Below are 21668 nucleotides of genomic sequence, written 5' to 3'. Positions count from 1 at the left end.
AACATTTTTTTCAAAAATTCAAAAAACGATGGGCTATAACCCATGTTTTTTGAAATTTTGAATTTTCTTCAAATCCTCAAAAATGATGAAAAACGGCGTGCTATAGTATGCCGTACGGTAGGGGCTATAGCCCATGTTCAAAAATGATGAAAAATGAGGATAACATTTTTTTCAAAAATTCAAAAAACGATGGGCTATAACCCATGTTTTTTGAAATTTTGAATTTTCTTCAAATCCTCAAAAATGATGAAAAACGGCGTGCTATAGTATGGCATGAATTGAACAAAGGGCATTTTCAATTCATCAAAACATTTAGAGACAAACAAATAGACACTTATATGTAGTTAAAGCTACAGAGTTAAGCAACAGAAACAAACAACAATGGATTCTACAGTGTAAAGACACCAATTTAATTATAAATGTCAATAAAGTTGAATATCTAATAATATCAATTTAAAATGTATTATCCAATACAAATTTCCTTACCATTTTTAATGTTTTAGTTTTGTATTGCTATTTTTATTTGCTAATTGTAGATTGACCTACTTTTTGTTTCTGGCATTCCGCTGCTTGTTATTTTTTATTTTATTTTCATGTGAAGTACTTTGAGTTGCATTTTATGTGCTATATAAATAAAGTTTAATATGTGAAGTACTTTAGTTGTCAAGGATGCAGACAGAGTTGAACCCAGGAGCAAAGTCACAACAAACTAGAGTATAATAATAAAGTATTTAATAAAGAATTACGAGATATCTTACACAGGGGAATGCAGGTAGGAATCAGGCATGAATCAGAATGACATCAAAGTCAACACATGAACAGGCAGGACATCTGTGACACAGGTTATGAACTGACAATGAGTGTTTGTACTGAGTCCAGTTTTATAGTGAGCAGGTTGATTGGAGAAGTGTTCACTGCTGGGCTGATTAGGTAGTTGACAGGTGTGTAAATGGAACTGGGTGTGCTGGAATGGGATATGGGAGGCCAGTGTGGAGACTGAGGGAGAGACAGAATGTGACAGAGTTGCATTTTATGTATGAAATGTGCTATATAAATAAAGTTTACACCACTGACTGTCCCTCCATATAAAATAAAGGCGAAAGTCACAAAAGAAAATTGATCAGTTACAATTCCAGACTATGAAGAATCATTTAATAAAGGAATACTTCCAGATTCAGTTAAAGATTAGCTACAATAATTGTGATATTAAAAGTTAAATGCTCGTCATATGACATAACAGAGAGGAATGGGCCGGACCCTGCGCGCAAGGGGACAATTTACAATTTTACAATTTAGGCATTTAGCAGACGCTCTTAATCCAGAGCGATTTACATTAAGCAAGAACAAAAGCATGGGAATACATCACATAAAAGCATTTATCATGAAGTGGAAAACAGGAAACAAGAAATGGGTAATACATTTTAAATTGATATTGTAATCACAGACTATCTTCTTGGTGTCTTTGAACTATAATTTGACATTTGATTTAAACATACAAAAGGACAAAAGTGTCATCAAAGCAGGTTATTGAGCAATGCAGGGCCTCGCACCCCATATAGGTCAGCAGAAGCTGGCTAATAGTACTATTACCATCGCTTTTCGTGTTGCTTTGCTTTGTGACACTTGAGTTCATTGCATGTGAATAGGCCTAGACAGTTAAATAAATAAAACAAGAAAAATACTAAAATAGCCAATCTACAATCTGGCTCATATTACATAATTTTCACATTTTGTGGCCATATATGGAGCTGAGTTAGCCCAAATTTTTTGATTCTCGTAGAGGTTTTTTTCGATTCTGACGAATCTCTCTACGAGAGTCAAAACGTAAACTCCGCCCCTAATGTCGAAGAAGCAACCTGGATGCCTTTAAATCACTCTTACCTTGTACAAATGCAAAATCTAAGCTGCTTTTAATGTTGCCCCACTTGTTTGTGAGCTCTGCGGAAGCATATTAAACTCTGTCAATGCTTATTTTTCAATAAAAAAGGTATTTTAGCCATCTTGCTTTTCTCTCCATTGTAAATGCGCAAGAGAACCCTGGCCGCTAGGGTCGCGGGCAATATTCTGTTGCGCCTACCGCATTTACAATTCTGTTGCGCCGTTTACCGTATATACAATGGAGAGAAAAGCAAGATGGCTGCGGGTGAAAGAAATACTCAGAAACAGAGTTGACTATAAAACGTTTTTTATTGAAAAATAAGCATTGACAGAGTTTAATATGCTTTCGCAGAGCTCACAAACAAGTGGGGCAACATTAAAAGCAGCTTAGATTTTGCATTTGTACAAGGTAAGAGTGATTTAAAGGCATCCAGGTTGCTTCTTCGACATTAGGGGCGGAGTTTACGTTTTGACTCTCGTAGAGAGATTCGTCAGAATCGAAAAAAACCTCTACGAGAATCAAAAAATGTGGGCTAGAGCTGAGTGATTGCTGATGCAACACACTCCATATTTGGATAGCGGGACAGACACACACACAGACAGACAGACAGACAGACATGATCTGCTAGGTCTCATAGTAAGTGCTCACTGATTTCGCAATCACTGCGTTCGCAATAATGAGAAGAACCCATTGCAGCTAATGCTAACATATGCTGCAATGTCCATGTCTATGCCAAAATGAACCAAAAATGTTCCAAATTAAAGTCGATTCCTTGGTGAGACCTGGTTGACGCCACGGTGCCTTTCACTAATTTCCAAACGCCTTGTACGATTTAATAAAAAAATATGAAATATTCACACATAATAAGAAGAACCCATCATCATCATCATCATCCAGCAGCTAGCTAACATGCTAACAGATACTATACATGTCCATAACTAAGCCAAAAATGGACAGAAATGTTCCAAATTAAAATCGTTCCCTTATTGGCCCCTGGAGAAAGCCCTGCTGCCTTTAAATATTTTTCAAACACCTTGTACGATTTATTAAAATTATGAATACCTCCATCCACCGCACACTGTAACAAGATGGCCGCCGCCGTGCTGTTTTGGAATTACTGAGAGGTAGGGGCGGGACCATGCCCCCATTGGCTCCTGGGTTGGAACCCCAGTTGGAACCAGCCAATGGTAGCCTGCACGATCCGGGCACCGGCCAATCGGTGGCCCGGAAGTTGCAACATTGTTGAAACACTTGGAACAAAAAAAGGAGAAGATGAAACTCGACTAGTCTTTATCCGTTTCCAAAAATCGCAGTTTTAGTTGCCGAAAAACACTTTGCCTGTGGCTCAAAGGCCCAAATGCACACCAAAGCAAATTGTGATTTGAAAAAGATACATAAATGGTAAATGGTGCATTTATATAGCACCTTTATCCAAGGCGCTTTACATAGATTGTGCATTACATTCACACAGGTTCGAACTAGCAACCTTGCGGTTACCATCTGGCCACTCTACCGCTGAGCCACAACCGCCCATTTCCTCAGCCAGGAATTTGAAGCCCAACTGTTATTGCATTGTAGCACATGGCTGATCTAATCATGTCTGTCTAAAAAAAAACACAAGTTATGGTTAGACTTCCACATTTCTTTCAGCCACTATAACAAGTTAAGGTGTTTGATACAAAATAGAATTCCTTCTGTTCCTGTGTATTACAAAAGCTTGAGGATATTTCTATCGAATGGGGAACTTGCGACATCCTCTTGTTAGGAAATGAAAAGGAGAAGTAATAGGTTTGTTTGCGGTAAGCATTTCTCAGTGCTGATGCTCCAGTCGATTCAAGTATGAATGAGTGGAAGATACAAACTAGTTTCCCCATTTCAACCAGACACTGACCTTCATGATCATCTACATCTATTGTGTAAGAGACTAGTGTTAACAGAGACTAAACCACATTGTTGATCCAGGCATGGGAGCAGCTTGACATTCTGGCCCCCCTGGCAACATACCACACTGTATGTCCCAACTTTATTTTTTTTAAACAACCCCTCCCCTCAACACACACCTTTCATGACCACTTTGAGTCCATTATCCACTTAAGCCCCATACGAGGGTGTTGCAGGGCAAAAATGGCAAAGAAAAGCTGCCATAGCTTGTAGATCTGCTATTTTTAAAATGTTGAATTTTCACATGTTCAAGCACACAAGCGTCACATTTTGAGCTTGTATATAATTTTCTCTATTTGATGTGCAACAAAGTATATGTAGGTTTAAATGGTTAAGCCCCAAAGGATAGTTGAGTGTGTGTGTACCAGTAGAAGATTGAGAGATTGGGTACATTTGGTATAATATTACAAACGGCACAATATTAAAACTTAAAAGTAAAGGATTGTCATCCTGGTTTTTGCCCCTCCTATGTCCAGCTACAAGTTGAAGCGAGCGTAATTTCCATCCACCAGCTGTTTAAAAACCCAGGAGACACGTCTAGTGCTAGCGGCCAAAGAGAGGACAGAATAGTGAGGACGCAAATTGTGATTGGCCAGAATGAGATGATGTATGATGATAAGAGCGACTCTAACTTCACACAGGTGTGATTTTTAAGGTACAGGTCTAGGGTCCAATCATATGTAACAACAAATGATAAGAGTAATGCACAGAAATACATTTTTTTTTTTTTTTTTTTAATTTCTTGGAGTATGTTAGATATCGAAAGGCACAGTAAAAGTGTAGAAGAATGAATATGTAAACTATGCTTTTATGATGATGAAACTGGTGAAACAGATGTATAGATGCAAAACGTACAATTCGGTCCCTATCGATACATAACTCCAACGGCGATGAGTCGGCTCAAGCGAACTTCGCAACGTTCGGCACGGTGATTCGCTCAACGGTGTCTCCGTCGTTGTAACCAACTTAAAATTAGGTATTAGATAAATAAACAACACCGGGAGAGGGATTCGACTCATGGCAGTTCCGTGTGCGTCACAGAAGGGGGTGTTGTCAAGTTACAGCGATCCGGTAGGAAAGCGACAACCCCATGGGGCCACTGGTGCTCCCCTGAAACACGGCCATTTGTGTTCGTACAGAAAGACGCTCAACCAAGCCGGATGCACTGTGCTGGAAATTAACACCTAGCTGATCTAGAACTTTGTGTCTGCTAAATGCTTAAATTGTAATCGTAGAGGACTTAAAGTGGACAGTTTAGTTTATAACATTCAATTATAAAGAAATTAAATAATATGACATTACATTTTAAAATCCATGGATATACAAAACACAAACCACAAATATGATCGAGCGTTGTATTTCCTAATGCATAATAAGAACTGTGCTTCAGTTCAAACCAACGTCCGCTCATCAGTAGCATAATCTACAACATAGAACTCAAAATGTCCTAATGAATAATGTTTAACATTTGTCCCATATTGTTTGCACAGTTTATAGATAAAACATTGTTTCAGTACAAATTACATGGATTATAAGATAAAATATACTGTATATACGATAGGGGCATCAAACTAGACATGATATATAATACATTATGTTATATTTATGTGCCAGATGGGTGTGGTTTTTCACGCAGCACAATACATTTTAGACAATCCCAGAGGAGTGTTTTAAAGTCAAATCAGTATACTTCTTAAATAGTAATAGTATACCGGTACTAATTATAATTCTCCTAGGCTGTAACTGAATTGCCATGCTGAGGTGAACTCCACCCATCTGGTTACTCAAGTCATAAAACAAACCATGGACCATCACATTGAATCCAGGCCTAGAACACATACCTGGTGGATGGTACAGTAATGGTAATCCCACACACAGCAGGAAAGAAAATAAATGCTACCATCATAATGTATACTTTTCAAAAAGTTTAAAAGTATAAAAACATGTATGTAAAAAGATGCCACTGTAATAATCAGTTGACTGATTATGGTCTGAAAGCAATACACTAATTTCACTGTGAAGTGTACCGCATCAGGACAAACAGTCGAGATATGAAATGTGCCATTCCAACTCTTCACGCTTTCCTGAAGGTTTTCTGAAAATGCATGTTTTCCCTGCAGATGTGAAGTTCTCAAACGGCACATCTGTACATGAGTTGAGAACTGTAACCTGATTTAATTTACCATGATCTTGTATTGTATCTCAACACCTGACAAACCATGTTTAATGCCTATTATCCCTGGGAATAATGTCCATTGATTGACAGGTGTGTGTGGACAAGTGATGGACTATATTTTTGGAGGTTCTCTGTGTCAGCCTAAAGTTACGGCCAGAGTGTGTCTGTGTCTCTCTGTGTGTGTGTGTGTGTGTGTGTGTGTGTGTGTGTGTGTGTGTGTGTGTGTGTGTGTGTGTGTGTGTGTGTGCGTGCGTGCGTGCGTGCGTGCGTGCATGCATGCGTGCATGTGTGCATGCGTACATGGTAGATGTCAACAAATTCCTGACACTGAATATCTTGAGGTAAAATTGGAAAGTTTGTTCAAAACTTGACCACGCTTGTGCAGTACAGTACAGTACAGTACAGTACAGTACAGTACAGTACAGTACAGTACAGTACAGTACAGTACAGTACAGTACCACTGCATACAGATAATTATTGTTAACCTGACCTGGTCTGCATAGTATTTGCAAATAATTCTGTTTAAAGTGTCAGATGGATGTGATGAAACAATGCAATGTGTAGTTAAACAATTTAAGTTTAAAAAAATCAAAACTTCTCAAAATATTTCATAAAGTAGGCAATCTACAAGCTCACAGCATTGTGACATGCTGTGGACTTGTAGATATATTTTTATTCATAAAATTATCACCTATAATGACATGCTCAAATATGGATGTCAGGCTTAAAGTTGTTACAGATAAACAATGACAATTCATATAACATTTATTATTGTTTGTTTGGCTTGTGTAAACCTCATCCGACTGCTCTGCTCAGAATTATTTTGAGTCTGTTGATTACAGACCACCAATACTTTCTCAATATTGTGCGTTGGTGTATTTTCTCTTTCTTTCTACGCTCTGTGTCAAAAGGCTCATGGAGAGTCACTGACACCCAATCAAGCCTGAGTGAGTGGCAGCTTGTTCATTGGCCACACACAGGTGTGGGAGGCTATATAAGTAGAACTAGCTGCACTCATTCCCTGATGCATGCTCAGATCACCACACCGTGCGGCCTCTTCCTCTTGTCTCAACCTCCTTCTTCAAGCCTCAGGCTCAAACCGTATGTGTCCAACCGCTACAGTACACACCACACACACCACAATTGCCAATTAAATTGCCACACGTGGCCAAAGAGAATCCTCTGCCTCCTATCATTCCCTATGGTCAGCCTGGCCGGTGGCCTTGCCTGCTCACCTCTGTCAGTCACTAACCTGAACTATAACCGAGAGACACTCTTTCACTCTGACTAGAACTGACACAAAAAAAACCAACATTGACCAAGTTGAAACAAAGTGAAAATGACGATCTTACTGTCAGATGGTTATAAGTGTACAATCAGGTCATGAAGACGATATAAACAAACAGCTAAAAGGAGGTAGCCCGGAAGTTTGGCATTATTTAGTCATCGTGAGTGCTTCTTTCACAGTAATATACTGATGAGCAAATCCCACAGTTGGCACCTTTGGAGAAGCTATTGTTCAACATGGCCGTATAAGCAACCAGGTCAAATGTAGTGTTTTAGCACTGTGTATAGTGATAGTCAGTGTGTGTGTGTGTGTGTGTGTGTGTGTGTGTGTGTGTGTGTGTGTGTGTGTGTGTGTGATGTATGATTGAGAGATGTGTACATGTGATGGAGTCTGTAATCACATACTGTACTACATGTGTTTTTGTTTAGTTCGTCATATGCGTGGATCCACTGATGGCTTTCTCACTTTCTCACAGCAGAGCAGCCCATCCAGCAGCTTGATTGACAGGTGCTCCATCAAGTCAGAGCAGAGAGAGGCGATAAGTCAGGTGGGCGGGCTGCGAACAGGTCTCTCATCAGAGCTGTGAGGGATGGAGGTGGAGGGAGGGGGAAAGAGAAGTCTAGTCAGAATAGTATTGATTCTCTGTTAACCATGGTTCTGTTTGTAAAAAAAGTGCTTAACAAAATGAACCCTACTGTCCCTACCCTGGGGGCAGTTAAAATAGCAGTGTAACAACAATAAAGCCCTGGGACACCCTGGGCAACTAAGTGTAGTATAGTTATAGTTAGGAGGTTTTTATTATTTATAAATTACTGTATTTTTTATGCTGACAAATGTTGACAATTTGGCTAAAATAGATTATCCAACAGATCATATCCCATATCCAATGAAATGCACTGTGTACATACTGTGTATAGTCAGCATGTGTGTGTGTGTGTGTGTGTGTGTGTGTGTGTGTGTGTGTGTGTGTGTGTGTGTGTGTGTGTGTGTGTGTGTGTGTGTGTGTGTGTGTGTGTGTGTGTGTGTGTGTGTGTGCGATATCCAACCTGCTGTATCACAAAGTTCATGTATCCCTCCTAAAACAGGATCTCTGTCCGTCAACAACTGACTCTGGGGGTGTGTCTTCAAATCCAGATCGTATTTGTCAGTTTCCACCAGACAGTCCTGAATACAGCATCCACAAGGCAAGGGCAGAGACAATGTTTTTTTCCAGTGTTACAAAAGCCCATGAAATAAACAATCTCACTCAGCCGCACTTTCCCTTAACATAGCTTGGTTCTCATCTGATTACATTCTGTTATTTAAAATCATGTCATTTTATTGCTTATTCTTAATTATTTTCCTATTTCATTGTGTTTCAATATTTCTCATTTTTTTTTGCAAAAAGCAATCTGTAACCTTGATAAAACGTAAGAAAAACTGTCAGTGGGTTTATTTAAGTTGATTATTATTATCATCACAGATATAATTTTCTCACCAGTAATCCGTTGCTAAAGAGCACTTGAGGTTCCAGACAGGAGGAGGCGAGTCTCTCTCTCTTGATGTGAATGAAACCATGGAAGGAAGCATCTTCATCTGGGTCATCATGGGTTCTAATGGAGGCGAGACAAAGGAGAAGCTCATATTGGCCAATTTGACATTGTCCTGCATTTATCCTAGGCCAGGGGTGCCCACACTTTTTTTGACTTGAGAGCTACTTTCAAATGCCCAGCTAAAAGAGATCTACCCACCAAAAAGAATGTTATCTCATTGCTGAAAAAGTACCTTTGGAATAGTGGCGCTGATGTTACATGTAAAGTGAAAATGTAATTGGTTGTTTTTTTGGTATAACTTTGCTACCGACGTTTGTGTGCAACATTTGAGCTGACAGGCCATTTTTATGTCAATCAATCAAGTCACCTTAATTCAAGTGATAGATTATATACATTTAGGGGCATCCCATGTGATCCACCTGCACAGCCTTTGTGATCTACTGGTAGATCACAATCTACCTTATGGGCACCCCTGTCCTAGGCCCTCCGGATACCCCAACTTTGATTGGCTCCCACAAAGTTTCCCAAGGGAGTCGGCTTGGAACCATTATTTCTGTGATAGTAGACACCTTTATGAACACATCTGTGAAGAAAGCTAATGGTAAGCATTTTTTTCCAGATTTGGAAAGCATTACATCAGCTGCACCCTGCTGATGTGTCCTGTGTCCTGACATGTGCATGACATACAATGACAGAGAAAATCCAATCAGAAGGACATAAAAGACTAGACCCCTTTAACAAAAAATTGGTCGACTATTTTGAGAAAAAGTGTCACGGTGACCTACCGTTTCCTGATGACTGCGGCGGTGGGTGTTATGGGAGGGTCCAATGTGGAGGACAAGGACGGCGAGGCAGAGGGGAAGAACGTAAGCTGGAAGTCATCATCCATGGAGATATAAGGAGCCAACATATCCAAGTCCATGTCCTCCTGAAGAAATACAAGTAGAGGGTGAGAGCAGCAATGTCTGGGTCCAATGTTCAAAACCCACCCATTACATGTGTCGCATTCGTGTTTGCTTATGTGCATGTACAGAGTCAGACCACCACATACTGTAAGTACTACAGGACAATGCCCTTAAAGACGACATGAAATTGCATTTTGAGAGTATTTAATTTCCACATCGTTAGGGAAACATATCTAGTGTCTGGCCTTTTCTTACTGGTGCTGGCTCAGGCGAGGCTGTTACTGGCGATGCTGACGGAGGTGGAGTGATGGTGTCGAAGATGGGGGAGAGCAGCTCACGGAGCTCTGTAGTGCACAGTTCCTGAGGACTGCTTGGTCGCGATGCTGACGGAGGTGGAGTGATGGTGTCGAAGATGGGGGAGAGCAGCTCACGGAGCTCTGTCGTGCACAGCTCCTGAGGACTGCTTGGTCCTGAGGTGTTGTGGGGAAGAGTGGCGAAGGACAGCTCCACAAAGTCTGGGAGACAAACGCAGACAGAGCTTTAGCTATGCTGTGCGTCATGTATCGTATATATACAGTACATACCTGCAGGTTGTGTATCTCTTATCGTCTGCATCAATTATTAGGCCTGTCACAATATTATAGATTCACCTAATCCAGGAGTTCCGAAACAATGTGGTGTGCGCACCCCTTGTGGTGCACGACCACCCTCGGTTAATGGCGGTTTTATGGTGTTATTTAACACAAGCAGCTAAATCCGGTAAACACTGTTGTAAGGAGATAGAGCAGAGTATGCAGCAGCTGTGTATCTCTCAGTGCAGTGACATTCCCTTCTTAATATGGACCCATTATAGTGATTATACGTTTTGCCATAATCATTGTCGTTTCGACGATCACCTGTCAGTGGTACAGTATCTCTAGACTTTGGCAGAACAAGGTCCTCTGGGTTCTCCTTGAGTTTACAGAACAGCTCCATAGCACTGCAGGACCTGGGAGCATCTTCCTTGTCCTGACTGGTGGGTGCTGGTGACTCTGATTCCACCTTCGGCCTCACACCACCAGTCTGCTCCATGGAGAACACAACATCTGGCTCTTCTATCACACTGGAGAAGGTGAAGGGAGAGAGAGAGAGAGAGAGAGAGAGAGAGAGATAGAGATAGAGATAGAGGGGGGGGGGGGTGAAGAAGAGATTTGCCTCTCTGCCTTTGTCTCCCTTAATCCCTCATTTATCACGGTTTTAATCAAGAGACTATACAGGGTTCCCACACATTCACTTAAAAACCATTTCCACAATAATCTGTGGAATAATTCTCCAATCTTGTGTCTGAAATATTTGTTTCATGAGCATGTGCCACCAAAACTAAAGACCTCCCATATTTATTAAATCCAGCGCAGCGATAGTTCATTGTGACACGGAAGTCAGAAGGTTTATTATATAATCCCCCCTTCATTCTTTATAATGCATTATGCTCCTTTTAATCAGCTGTCTCTTTCCAAGTCCACTCCTTTCACTCACATTCACTGCCAGCTAACTCACTCACGCCCACATTCAATCAGGTGTTCTTTTTAAAGTGAAATATCCCTTTAAGACAGCTCGGACTGAGTTTTACGACCACCTTAACACCAAACGATGGAGATGACAGGACCTTGTCACCACTCTAACTCTCGAGAATTTCATTGTCAGTCAAATGTGTCCATAACAGTGAAATCGCTTGAGGAGTCATGTGGTGTACAACAGGCATTTACTACATTTACTACACAGATACTACATTTCTTTGGACAGGTCAGAGTTGAGTCCCTGTCCACTGAATGATGTTTGTACCTGAGTATGAAGTTGAGGCAGACCACAGCTTCAGGCTGGGATGTCTTGCTGTTGTAGAGTACTGTGGCCTGGGTCTCTGCCCACACAAAGCCTCCTCTCTTTGCCAGGAAACGGTAGTGCCTCGTACTCACCTGGCCCTTTAACAATACTTTGGACAGCATGGGAAAGACAGACAGAGGAGGAGAGATGGGGAGAGACAAAGACAAAAGTAAATGTTTAAGGACAGACACCGAGATTTTTGTCTATTTATCTATTTTCTGGTGCCTTGCCGCATGCTTTAATGCCTTTTTGGGGACATTTGAATGTGGTGGCATTTACACCACTATAACAACAACATACAACAAAGACTGGCTGCTCACACGAGTTTCAGTTTGTTACACTTGGATGTGTTTCCCATTCAATCAGGTCTGCTCATGTCATGGCAGAGAGACGTCGTGTTTCACTGCTCAACTGTTATGCGCAAACAAGTGACCCTACATAATTGGTCTGAGCGTGCACAAAATGGCGGTGCTCGTGTTATCATTTTGATCGTATTTCTACGATGATTGCTATGTGGATTTTATTGTTTAGGATGAAGTCATGTTTGTATTATGAACACTTTGAGTACCACCTGGTGGACAAACGTGGTAGCGCTTGCATTCTCAAACAAAAAGGTGGGGACTGAGGCGTTTCTAGTCCTTTTTATCAGAATTACAGCCCTAATCGTGCTGGATGAACAAAGCGACCATGTTTAGTGGCTCAATAGCAACTCCCGGTAAAATATTAATGCTTCTAAAGACTCTTAGATAATCGTTGATCAGATCAGTTTTCTGGTACTGTAATGTTTGTAGATTTTGATTATTATTACAAAACATACAGTAACCACACATTTCGGCCATTTCAAAATAGCTTGTAGATCAGCTATTTTCAAAAGGTCTTATGTCACAGTCCGTGACGTGTTATGTTTTCTTGTGTACCCTGTTCTTGGTTGTAGTTATTGTTTTACTTTTTTGTAGTATTGTTTTGTCCCCTCCTGTCTGTCCCTGTAGTCCTGTACCTGTCTTGTCAAACCATGTGATTAGTCTAGTTTTCTCCACCTGTGTCTTGTGAGTATCCCAGCCAATCCCTGTGTTGATTTGTCAGTTGTTCACCTGTGTCTAGTTAGTCCTTGTCTATAAGTATGCCCTTGTGTTTTCAGTTCTTTGTTCGTTTGTAAATGTAAATCAGTGGGTTTTTTTTAGCTCATCGTGATTTTCCATGTTCCTAGTGTTTTCCCTTGCTCCTAGTTTTTCCTTGTTTCCTCGTGTTCCAGTGTATGTGCGCTTGGGTCCAACACCTGCCTGTCCTGAACCGTGACGGTCTTATACATTTGAAAACTTGAAATGGGACAGTCTGCATAGTGAGTACTTTTCTACTTTTACTTACTTACATTTTGAATTCCAGACTTTTACTTGTAACAGAGTACTTCTACATTGCAGTATTGATACTTTTACCTAAGTAAAACATGAGAGTACTTTTTCCACCACTGCCTGTACCAAGAACGTACACGTATGTAGACACTTATTGATGTGGTCAGAGTCCAGAGCATGATGGTAGTCGTAGGCTGATCGACCAATCAAATCCTCTGGCTGGTAGCCCACTAACTCCATAACCCTGGAGACAATGACATGGAGAGAAGAATGATGAGCTCCGTTCAGTTATTCAATATCTCAAGGATCTCATTGATCCCTACAAACCAAATAGAACAGCAGTGCGTTTGCAATATGCAAACATGCTTACTGTTCCAAAAATATAAAAAGTTACAATAGGAGGCAGGGCGTTTAGGTCCCAGGCACCGCAGCTGTGGAACCTTCTCCCGGCTTCGGTCCGTGGGGCTGACACGCTCTGCACATTCAAGACTAGGTTGAAAACCTTTCTCTACGACAAAGCCTATGGCCAGACTTGTCTCCGGGTCTAGCTGGATACCATGGTCGTACATTGTTGTGTGGGTTTGTCTCCCAGCAGTACTTGTAATATACACTATATAGGCTCCAGTAAGGCCTGCCACTAATCCAGCATCCGGGGAATCTCTCCCCGGAGTCTCTTTTCGTCCTCCCCGTCGCAGTTCTGTGGACCTCTAATATTAACCCCCAACTGACTGCCGAGTGTGACCGTGGATCAGGCCTCTTCATGGAGCCCACCAGAAGTGTGACCTGGACCCGGCCTCACAGAGCTCGACCTGGACCAGATCCCCCCCCCCCCCGACACGGTCGAGGCAGATGGCCGCCCACCCTAGAGTCGGGTTCTGCCTGACGTTCCTTCCTAAAGGGGAGTTTTTCGTTACCATTGTCGCAATGTTGCTTGCTCTGGGTGGATCTTTGTTGGTTGTAAAGTGTCTTGAGACAACTTGTTGTGATTTGACACTATAATAAAATTGAATTGAAATTGAATTGAATTGAGTTGCCTTAACCCATTAACCCATTTAGGCCTGACCTCGAAATAAAAAAAATGTCTTCTAAATAAATATTTTCACGATTTTTCAAAAATAGCAGACCTACAAGCTCGTAGCTATGAGCTTGTAGATCTGCTATTTTTCAATAGCTAAATTATAACATAATGTTTAAAACACCAAAAGGGGTTCCCGCCCAAAATGGGTTAAGACCTGAGGCCTGAAACCAAATCCCTTCTAAATGAGTAGTTCAAAAAAAATTGGACCACTGCCAAGAACCCCAAAATGATATATATTTGGCCACGTACCCCCATCTGAAAAACATTTTGTGCCGGGGATTTGTGTTAAAACATTTAAAAATAAAATTATTCAACATTTTCCAGACATTCAGAAAAATAGCTATAGCTGATCCTGTAAGTCCACATGGGCTGGGCTTCCTTGGAAGTATGAGAGCAAGCAAGTAAAGTAAGCACTTTAATTAAGAAAAATCCGTCGATGTACAAGCATGAGCTTGTACAGTATATATCTGCCATTTTTGAGAACAACTGTTCTAAATCCTAAGAGTTTTCTAAATACGTAAAACGTATGTTGATATAGCTCAAATCTAAAATGACATGAATGATGATGCTTTCCCGGTTTTACTGGGTTAACCACTTTAGCCTAATGTACTTCTCCGTATGATGAATCGTGAAGACAGACGGTTCACTTATCGATCTGCTATTATTGCCGCTTTTGAATGATTTTGATTAGATTTTTTTGGTTGTTTTAGTTTTTTCCTTCCTTAGTTTCAGCTATAGTGACATGTCCAAAATAGGAAGGACAGGCTGACAGACTGCTCATATAATAGAATATAACCTGTCCATTCACTGTATGTGCTGATGTCTCTCTGTAATGTATGTAATGATGGTTATATCTTAGGCTATTAGCTGATACTTATCACAGTCATTACTGTAGGAGTCAGGCTTGTAGATCACCAATATTATTAAATGATAAGGCGTACAAGAATCAAAGCCACAAGGCCCACATCAATCAACACAATAATGCTGTCTTTAGCGCTATAAAAGTGCTAGATAAATAATTAAGGAAAAGATAGAATTCTTTTCAACTTGGCGTGCAGACTGCAGTCTGTGCACGCATAACACTGTATGCATACTTTCAATATTCACATATGCATAAGTGTAGTTCTATAAATGTGCATGCGTGCGTGCGAGTGCGTGTGGGGGTGTGTGTGTTCAGCTTGGCCTACCTGCCCTCGCAGTGAGTGAAGTGGAGGTCCATGGAGTGTCTTGTGAGGAAGGTACTGCTGTCCAGAGGGAACTCCACACTGGAGGGGTGTGGGATGGGCTCACAGAGCAGTGTCATCACATGGCCACCAGGGGGCGACACAGTACCACTGCTACTGCTGGTACTGAGAGGTTGCAGGTGGCCAGTGCAGTGGAGGACCTTCAGACATAGATGAGACAGATTGTCAGGACATAAAATGCAAGAGGGGATGAGAGAGAGAGAGAATATACAAAGATATATAAGCTCACAGCACGTCACTGTGTGCCGCTCTGCAAACTTGTACATCAGCTATTTTTTTTACATTTTTACAAAAAGTGTGAGAACAACTTATTTAGAAGGCATTTGAAGGATCGGCCTCAGGGTGGTAGGCGCCTGGGGGTATGTCCTGTCTCTAGCATAGAATTAAAAACGTTAGAATTAAAGACGCCTCCTTCGGCTCTGGGGGCGTGTGCTTCTCGAGAGGAGGCAAGCTTTCCCGAGATTCTTTGCGAAGCGCAGAGGAAGTATGAGTGGAAGCTTGACAAGCTTCCGCGTATGTCACAGAAGGGGACGTTCGGTAGGCCAATCAGAGGCAATGTAAATGTTTGTTTTCTCATGCCAATAAAGCTCCCTTAATTGGATTTAATCGATAAGTCCTGGAAAATACTTAAGTTATACCTCTTTATAAAGTATGACAAATCAACGATAGAAAATTACATAAAATACAATATCAATCGGTATTTTTTAATGGGAGAAATAATCGACCGAAGTTACGTTTCTGAACTGTTTGTGGACAACTCTATAATATTATCACGTGTGTGCATTTGTGAGATAGAAAGGAGTGTAATTGAACCTTCCAGGTGGCAGACTTGATGTTGACGGTGCGCCCTCTGCTGGTCAAAGTGCTCTTCAGGCGCAGGAAGAAGTTTCTCTCTGGCTGCTGTTGTAACAGGATTTTTTTAGACACACCTGCCATTAAGATAAGATATGGGTAAAATGGGTAAAATAATAGGGAAAAGGGGATAGGGAATCCCAATCCTGATCAAATACAAAAACCTGGATTAACCCAGATAACACTGCTACCCCCGCCGCCCTCTCTGTTTCACACAAGTTCACACACACCCCTCCCTCAACAGGTATGGGGGGCTACTCATGTCCCCCAAATGGAATTTCCGTGTCTTAAATCTCTCACCTTTCTCTCTCCACATTGTGAATCTCAATATCACAACCAGTCCCCCTCACCCTCATTGTGCTCTATCGCCCCCCCCCAGGGACCCTTGGGAACCTGGAAGAACTAGATTCTCTGATCAGCTCGTTTCCGGAGGATGGCACCCCCCTGATTCTATTGACTTCAACCTACCTACTGCAAGTATCTTCCCGTTATGTCCCTCCTATCCTCGTTTGACCTTTCCCCATCTCCCCCCCCCCCCCCCACTCACAAGGCAGGTAATGTTTTGGACCTTGTGTTCTGCAGAGCCTGCTCCCCCCTCCACACTCTCTGTTACTTAGGTCTGACCACCACTTCATAACCTTCTCCCTCTCTCTCTCTACCCTCCCTCCGACCGTCACCACCCGACGCAATCTTAATGTAAATCGCTCTGGATTAAGAGCGTCTGCTAAATGCCTAAATTGTAATTGTAAATAGCATATGTGCTTTTTAACTGCTTCCTAGTTGCTACTAGTTTTAATAAGAAGGTCACAGATTTCATTTTATGTAATACAGTATGCATTATAGACCAGGGGTTGTGTGAGAGAGGACTTTTAAAATAAACGATAACATTTACGATTTAAAAAACATATATAGTCAAATAAACAAAGTCCCACACATTTGTATGTAAATGACATCCTGCACATAATTCTACATTAATTTAAACATGGCACTTAATTTCAAAAAGGTTGCAGACCCCTGATAAGGACAGTAAATGCCAGGGATGTGTCATGAGCAGGGACAGTTACTGACCAGGCCTGGGACCCAGGAGGTCTCTGAGCTCCTCCTGGTCACAGGGGTGGACGAAGTCATACACACTCTGACCCAGCAACTCCATCTGCACATGGACAATAACAAGCATACAGTATTTATCAACACCTATACACTATACATTTAACTGTGGGTTCTCTGAGCACACACTACGGATAAATAGGTGTGTGTGTGTGTGTGTGTGTGTGTGTGTGTGTGTGTGTGTGTGTGTGTGTGTGTGTGTGTGTGTGTGTGTGTGTGTGTGTGTGTGTGTGTGTGTGTGTGTGTGTGTGTGTGTGTGTGTGTGTGTGTGTGTGTGTGTGTGTGTGTGTGTGTGTGTGTGTGTGTGTGTGTGTGTGTGTGTGTGTGTGTGTGTGTGGTACGCAAATAACTTTCTAGTACCTGTGTGATGCCGATGTGTTTGCTGACGCTGTCCGACAGGTAGATAAGGTCTCCTTCTTCTGTCATCACCATGACGAATCCAGCCAATGCTCGTGGATAAAACGTATCCATCAAATCCTCTTCCGCTTCCCGTTTAGTCTCCTCCCCCTGCTTCTCACCTGCGGTCACAATGGCATACACACAGGCATAACTACCATGCGCTGTATTTGTGTACCATAAACATTATTATTAATATTAGGGATGTCCCGATAAGACTTTTTTCGTTCCTGATCCGATCCCGATCCACAGTTTCTGTGTTTGCCGATACCGATACGGAATGAACGGAACCACGCGATGGATGTTCCTCACCTGTTCTGAGGAGGTGGTGCATACGCAGGAAGCTGAGGGTGACCCTCATGATGGCGGCCTTGTCCAGGTCGGCGGAGACTTTGTGTGGGAGGGGCAAAGTGTGCGCCAGCTCATAGAAGATCTCCGTCTCCTGGCTCCGCCTACATCTGGCCGCATCGCGTGAACGCACCTTCCTCTGCTCAGAACTGGTGCTGCAGTGAATGGAGGAGATGCAATACAATATTTGTATTTATTTTTTTTACTGGGTCTTCTCATTATCCACCTTAAGAACCAGTCATTATTATTTGTACATTTATTATTTGCACATTGCCGTTTGGTTTTCCAAAAGTATATTTGCTTGCATATTAGGATTATATTATATTAGGATTTGCTGATGTTTCCATCATAACTCTGCAGCTCTGCACACAATCCTTCATATCTGAGTGAGACAGTTAAACATTCCCTGCTTTGTGAATTGTGGCCATATCATAATAAGCCTCTGCAGACTTGTATCTGTTGCTGCCAAATATAGGGTGTTTTATTTGTACAAGGATAAGATACATACAAAATGTATCATACAGAGGACATACGAGACCATACGATGCAGAACTGCCTTGTCTGCCCTCTACTACCCAACACGAGCTTTAAAGATCTTGCAGACTTCAATAATAATGCAAAGGAGTGAAAGAAAGAAAGAAAATAAATTAGAAAATGTCATCTAACCACATGCTTCAAAGACATAAAAGAAGAAGAAGCTGATTCTCACAGTCTGATTCTATAAACAGCAATGTAGAAAGAAAACATGGGTGGTAACAAAAAGAAGATAGCAGCACAGAACATTTTATTTTGACGGCTGCTAATCGAAAGCAGCTCCTCCTTCCTTCACTCCTTGCCTTGTCCTTCCTGTCATGCCCCCCCCCCCCCCCCCCCCCCCCGCCCCGCAGGCTGTGTCAGAACACTGTGTCCTGATAGGTTCAGGTCAAGTGAGGCAACAGTCAGTGTTCCTTCCTTCTCTTCATACATACATAGTACTTTCTCTCTCTCATCTCTCAAACATTCCACACATGCTGCTGTTTTTGCAAGTTCAACCACTCTGCTCCCTGTTTGCTCAGCTACAAACTATAAATACAGCCTGATAAATTGATAATGACCATGAATCATTGTAAATGATGAGAAACATAATAATTAAACAGTTATAATAATAGTCAAATTAATGCAACAACAGCACTGGCATAATCGACAACAACATGAGCGCTTTATTTGCGGTTTGGTGCTGCCACCACTTCTCCAGCAAAGAAATCTTGTCCGTTATTGCATTAAGTTAAATGCTGCCACTCGGGAAATGGCTTCAAAGCCATTTCCCACGTCGGCCACTGGCAATAAATAGGCTTAAAAATAGCTACTTCCACCCCACAATCAGGTTTATGAACAAACAGACCAGGAAGAAGATCAATAATAATCTTCAGCTTCGGAAATGCTGTTGGTGAAAGTTAATATCTGGTAGCATTACGATAGCCTGTGAGTGAGATATACTGTATGCTTCAGCCCAGTAAGGCAAAACATATACCAGTGTACACACACACGCACAAGTGGAATTGTAATAATCACCCCCCCCCCTCTTTACAACCCCCTCCTGTTTTCTTCCAATCTGTACATATAAAGGACAGGCAGTCAGGCACAGCGACGTGAGTGCAAAACTTTTTTTTCCCTTTTTACCTAAATTTAACACAATCAACAGCCAATGAAGGTCCCCAGGAGCTCTTTTAGGGCCCCTGAGAGCCAAGGTCCCCTGTGCCTTCATGAGCGCCAACGGCCCAATGGCTATAATTTGGCCTCGACATCCCCCCAGTGGCCCACACACACGCATTTGGGAACCAAAATATGTGCAGTTACACAGAGAGAGAGAGAGAGAGAGAGAGAGAGAGAGAGAGAGAGAGAATGTAAGCGGCTTACAGTAAACCATCATTTGTAATCTCCATACAATTTGGAGAGTGAAAGTGATAGATCAAACACTCGCCGTTAATTGCTGATTTGCATATGCCCCCCCCCCCCCCACACACACACCCATGTGACCCATGTGACCCTTGCCACCCTTGCTGTGAGAGGTCAGGTTGCATGCTGTCTCTCAGTGTATCAGAGACTCATCATGTTAAAACTCAGTAGTAGGCTTAACAACGTATTACTAAAATGTCAAGTAGCATAAACTAACTTTATAATTAATATAGCTACTATACAGGAGGGGGAGGTTGCATATAGGCTACATAAAGGCATCCACAAAACTATAGTGGGAATAATCTAACCCAGGATGCTTTGTCTTTTTGCCAAATCAATGCCTCCAATCAATGGCCCTTGAGTGACCAATGCGAGGTTTTAGAATGAAATTCGTCGATGAGGCGATGGGCGTCGATCAGACTGCGTTATAACTTATACGTACGCGCAACAACAACCATATAGTTACCATACCCATAACTATAGCGAGGCAAGCGAGCTATTAGAACTAAATGAGTAAACTGTTTCACCATCTATTCTGACGACTGATTATTGAAAAATCACACGAGGTAAAAACAGAATTTTGACGATACAGCAGGGCAGGCAAATAACACAGGGGCGCAATCGTAAACAATTAAGGCCCATACAAAAATATTCCGTCTTAAAAAAACTGCATCCACCAAGTTAGCTCAATCGTGGAATCAAGACTTCGGTTCAGATCACTGTAAATTAAGGCAAGTTTGATCCTGTTGATCAAATGCTCGGTCTTCATATTAACCGATTGGACCATGTATTATTCCATTCTCAAGGTACAATTTAGATATTTTTTTTTCTTCAGCAGTCTGATTTTGAAAGCACGGGGGCGCGTCACAGAAAGTTGAACACAAGACAATACGAGAGGTCATTGCATGGAATGGAACTTATAACTCTATGAAGTAGACACAATTAAACGCACATTTCTATGCATTCTTACCCTTTGACTGTCTCCTGCTTCGTATCCATGCCTACAAGAAAAACTGCATGTAGACTAGTCCTTTACAATGCCTTTATATTTGTTATTGTCTTGTCTTACAGCAACAACAAGCATACCAAAAGGCAAGAAGTCGGGCCAGTGTTTTTTGGCAAATCTAAACTAACAAATATAAGACTTCCGGTGGACGATCTCTTCAAAATAAGAGTAACCTCTAAGGTCTATATTGCATTTAAACGATGCTATAGATTTTTGGGCTTTCTATTAATTTATCATTAATATAATAATAATAATAATAATAATAATAATAATAATAATAATAATAATATAGAACCAGTAAATATGTAGGCCTACAGATTTTTGGTCTTTCTATTAATTTATCATTAATATAATAATAATAATACCTATAACTGGCAGGTTAAGTGCTCTGGAAATATCCTCTATACCCCCATCTAATATGCACCTGGCTGGCTTTGCGTTTCGTTGCCGTGGTCGGCGCGTCTATCATGCGCTGTATATTGACTGGCTGTTTGATTGCAAACTGTTTTGTGGTGTCTGCGCCCGCACAGTGAATGCCCTGCGTTCTACAATTACGCGCGACATGCCTCATGCCTGCTACCCAGTATACAAAACACCTGACCTCAGTGTTTCTCTTCTTAGTTCAACAGTCAGTTCAGTACAGTTCTTGGATTTGTGATTACCATTACAGAATATGCATTTTGAATCATCTCTGAAACTCGCAGCATGCAATGCCGCCGCTTTAGGTTTTCCTTTTTTCCGTTCTTTTCTCCCAGTTGCGCTCTGAGCGCTC

General features: G+C 41.6%; 1 protein-coding gene across 1 annotated transcript; it reads right to left on the bottom strand.

Moving 5' to 3' along the window:
* Positions 1 to 6584: 6584 nt before the first annotated feature.
* hif1al (hypoxia inducible factor 1 subunit alpha, like) lies at positions 6585 to 21013 on the bottom strand. Its single transcript, XM_080772732.1, has 14 exons — positions 20861 to 21013; positions 17920 to 18110; positions 17572 to 17729; positions 17173 to 17257; positions 16066 to 16181; positions 15196 to 15392; positions 13068 to 13174; positions 11543 to 11690; positions 10618 to 10823; positions 9977 to 10236; positions 9602 to 9744; positions 8762 to 8876; positions 8331 to 8448; positions 6585 to 7864 (listed from the first exon to the last, which is right to left on the bottom strand). Exons 1-14 carry the CDS (start codon positions 20887 to 20889, stop codon positions 7800 to 7802), a joined length of 1938 nt encoding a protein of 645 aa, XP_080628858.1. The 5' UTR covers positions 20890 to 21013; the 3' UTR covers positions 6585 to 7799.
* Between the last annotated feature and the right edge of the window lie 655 nt (positions 21014 to 21668).

The sequence above is a fragment of the Protomyctophum bolini genome, assembly GCF_963924005.1.
Source record: "Protomyctophum bolini genome assembly, chromosome: 9".
Taxonomy (NCBI): domain Eukaryota; kingdom Metazoa; phylum Chordata; class Actinopteri; order Myctophiformes; family Myctophidae; genus Protomyctophum; species Protomyctophum bolini.
The sequence above is the reverse complement of the archived record's forward strand: the minus strand, read 5'-3'. Positions and strand labels throughout refer to the sequence as shown.

What these genes read in the sequence shown, in the direction of transcription:
- hif1al (XM_080772732.1), bottom strand. Translation starts at nt 20,889, where the DNA reads ATGGATACGAAGCAGGAGACAGTCAAAGG. An exon ending in TCAAGTCTGCCACCTGGAAG is followed by an intron (nt 15,393 to 16,065) that starts GTTCAATTACAC and finishes CTATGTCTGAAG; the next exon opens with GTCCTCCACTGCACTGGCCA. An exon ending in CAATAAGTGTCTACATACGT is followed by an intron (nt 11,691 to 13,067) that starts GTACGTTCTTGG and finishes TGCTGTCCAAAG; the next exon opens with TATTGTTAAAGGGCCAGGTG.